Below are 2484 nucleotides of genomic sequence, written 5' to 3'. Positions count from 1 at the left end.
AGAGCCAGAGAGGAAATATTTTTAGCTTTCCAGGCCTGGTCTCTGCTGCCGTGACACAACTGTGCCCTTAAACCAGTAAAACTTTATTAACCACAACTAGCAGAGAGCTGGGGTTAGCCCTTGAGTAAGCCCTGACACCTTGTCTAAATCCAGAAAACCAAATCCTAAATAGAACCTTGGCCCCGAAATGCTTCAGAACTCCTAATGTGTCCACCTGCTCACATAGGGAGGGGTGGACAGGTGTTGGATGAACCCCAGGGTCTGCCTGGAAGCTCAGCGCTCTGTCTGCTGCCCCCTATAGGGACGGCATTACAAGGTGGGCCAGCTACCATTGGCGGCTGTGCTGACGCTGGCCTGTGCGAGGCCAGGCAGAGGTCTCCCCATCAACTCCTGGCTTCTAGAAGCAGGAAGGAGCCCAGGCTGAAGGGCCAGGGAGCAAAGAGAGGCAGCAAGGACTTGAGTGCGTGAGGCAGGGTGGAGAAGCCAGAGGAGGGAAGAGCTCATTCTTGGAGCAGTGCCCTGCTGGAGGGTCAGGGGGCTTCAGAGGTGCCATGAGCTCAGTTGGGGGCAGAGGGCCACTGTGCTGGGGGAGTCTGGGGCACAGCGGGAGCTCTTTCCTGCAGGGAGTTCTGCTCATGTGAGGTCTGCTAACTCCTTTGGGGAGGGACCGCCAGGGAACAACACAGAGCGAAGCCCTGGGGGGCGGTGGAGACGCAAGTTTCGGAATGTCTGACTGGAAGATGGAGGAGGAGACAGGAGAGAGGACGGAGGAGGGAGGCCGGAGGAGCAGGGGCACCACATTGAACCAGACCCAGTCGGACTCGGAGGCTATGAGGAGGCCACAGGGGCATCTGAGCAGAGACAGGCTTTAGTGGGTGCAAATGAAAAGTGTGGCCGTTTTCGTCTCACATACCTCCAGCTGGGGACCGCTGGGCTCTCTGGCCTGGAGCTCTGAGTACAGGCCTGGGCCACAGTTCCTGGTTATAGCCAGATGGGCCCCAGCACCGTGGCCAGGGCGGAGACGTATGGACAGAGAGGAGGAGGGACAGAGCCAAGCCAGAGCTCTGGGGCACACAGGGACAGAAGAGAGGGCAGTGGAGGAGACGGGGCCAGAGCAGCTAGTGAGGTGGAAGAGGGCCAGGCAGGGGCAATGTCAGGAAGCCATGAGAAGTTTCCAGAAAGAGGGATGACCATCTGTGTTGAGTGCCCTGAGGAATCAAATAAGACGAAGATGCGGAAGTGGACAGCGCAGTTAGCTGCAGGGAGACTCTGGGCATGGCAGGTCCCGGCTCCAGCCATGGGAGCTGAGGGATGGAGGGAGACCCATGCGAGAAAGGCCGGCAGTGCCCATGGGCTGGGAACTTGCTTATACTAGCAGGTACTTCGGACTTTCTGGTAAGATCGAGAAGAGAGCCCACTCACCAGCATTCTCTCCTTTTCAAATCGTCTTTCTTTTCTACCAAATTGGAATTCAGATTGGGCAGAGACCCCGGAGTCACCGAAGCCAGTCGTCCCCCCGGGACAGGGAATTGGGAGGTCACAGCCACGAGCCTAGTGCAGCACTCTGGAGTTCCAGAATACCTGCCCAGCTCAGCCTAGAGAAAGACACTGCCATCTTTTCCTGCATGCAGATCGGTTGACGAGACCAAGGCCCACACCTGAAAACCCTTTCCAAAGGCAGGCAGAGCCACCCCATTCCGTAGCAGCCCTCCAACAAATGGGTGGACATTTCTCATGCCATGACCCCCAGCCATTGATGTGGGTGGAACTTCCCAGCACCAGCTGGCCACTGACTGTCTCCTTCCTTCTTTCCTACCTTCCTTCCACCTTTCCTTTCCTTTCCCTTCCTTTTCTCCCTCCCTGCTCCCACGTTGGGCCCTGTCCCTCCATCTCCCACTCCAGATCCGGGTGGTGAAAGCGTTCCGTAGCTCGCTCTATGAAGGCCTGGAGAAACCAGAATCCAAGACCTCCATTCACAACTTCATGGCCACGCCCGAGTTTCTGATCAATGACTACACCCACAACATCCCTCTCATCGACGACACGGACGTGGACGAGAACGAGGAGCGCCTCCGGGCCCCCCAGCCCCCGTCCCCCAACCGGAACAACAACGCCATAGACAGCGGCATCTACCTGACCACGCATGTCACCAAGTCAGCTACCTCTTCAGTGTTTTCCTCCAGTCCCGGGAGCCCGCTCCACAGCGTGGAGACATCCCTCTAACAAGAACTTGCCTCAGCACATGCGCACATGCACACTCGGACTCACACGAAGTCACATGCACACATGCACGCACACACACATATAGGGACCTGCACACCTGCAAAACGGGGGAACAACTAAGGTGGCTGAAGACCTTTCTGGCAGGGCATTTGCAAGAAGCCAAATCCATTCAACAAGGGTGCAGCCTGCCACAGGCTCCTCATCGGGACTGAGGAAGACGAGGACGGGGAGGAGGAAAAGGAGGAAGAGGACGACAAAAAG

General features: G+C 57.2%; 1 protein-coding gene across 1 annotated transcript in view; it reads left to right on the top strand.

Moving 5' to 3' along the window:
* Positions 1–2223, top strand: part of ATP2B3 (ATPase plasma membrane Ca2+ transporting 3) — a 59314-nt gene extending 57091 nt beyond the window's left edge. The window contains exon 12 of the mRNA XM_026451404.1: positions 1903–2223. Coding sequence (XP_026307189.1) covers positions 1903–2223 — 321 coding nt within the window. The remainder of the gene's footprint in view (positions 1–1902) is intronic.
* The last annotated feature ends 261 nt before the right edge of the window (positions 2224–2484 follow it).

The sequence above is a fragment of the Piliocolobus tephrosceles genome, chromosome 12 (genome assembly GCF_002776525.5).
Source record: "Piliocolobus tephrosceles isolate RC106 chromosome 12, ASM277652v3, whole genome shotgun sequence".
NCBI classification, from domain to species: domain Eukaryota; kingdom Metazoa; phylum Chordata; class Mammalia; order Primates; family Cercopithecidae; genus Piliocolobus; species Piliocolobus tephrosceles.
This window is presented reverse-complemented; position numbering and strand designations above follow the sequence as displayed.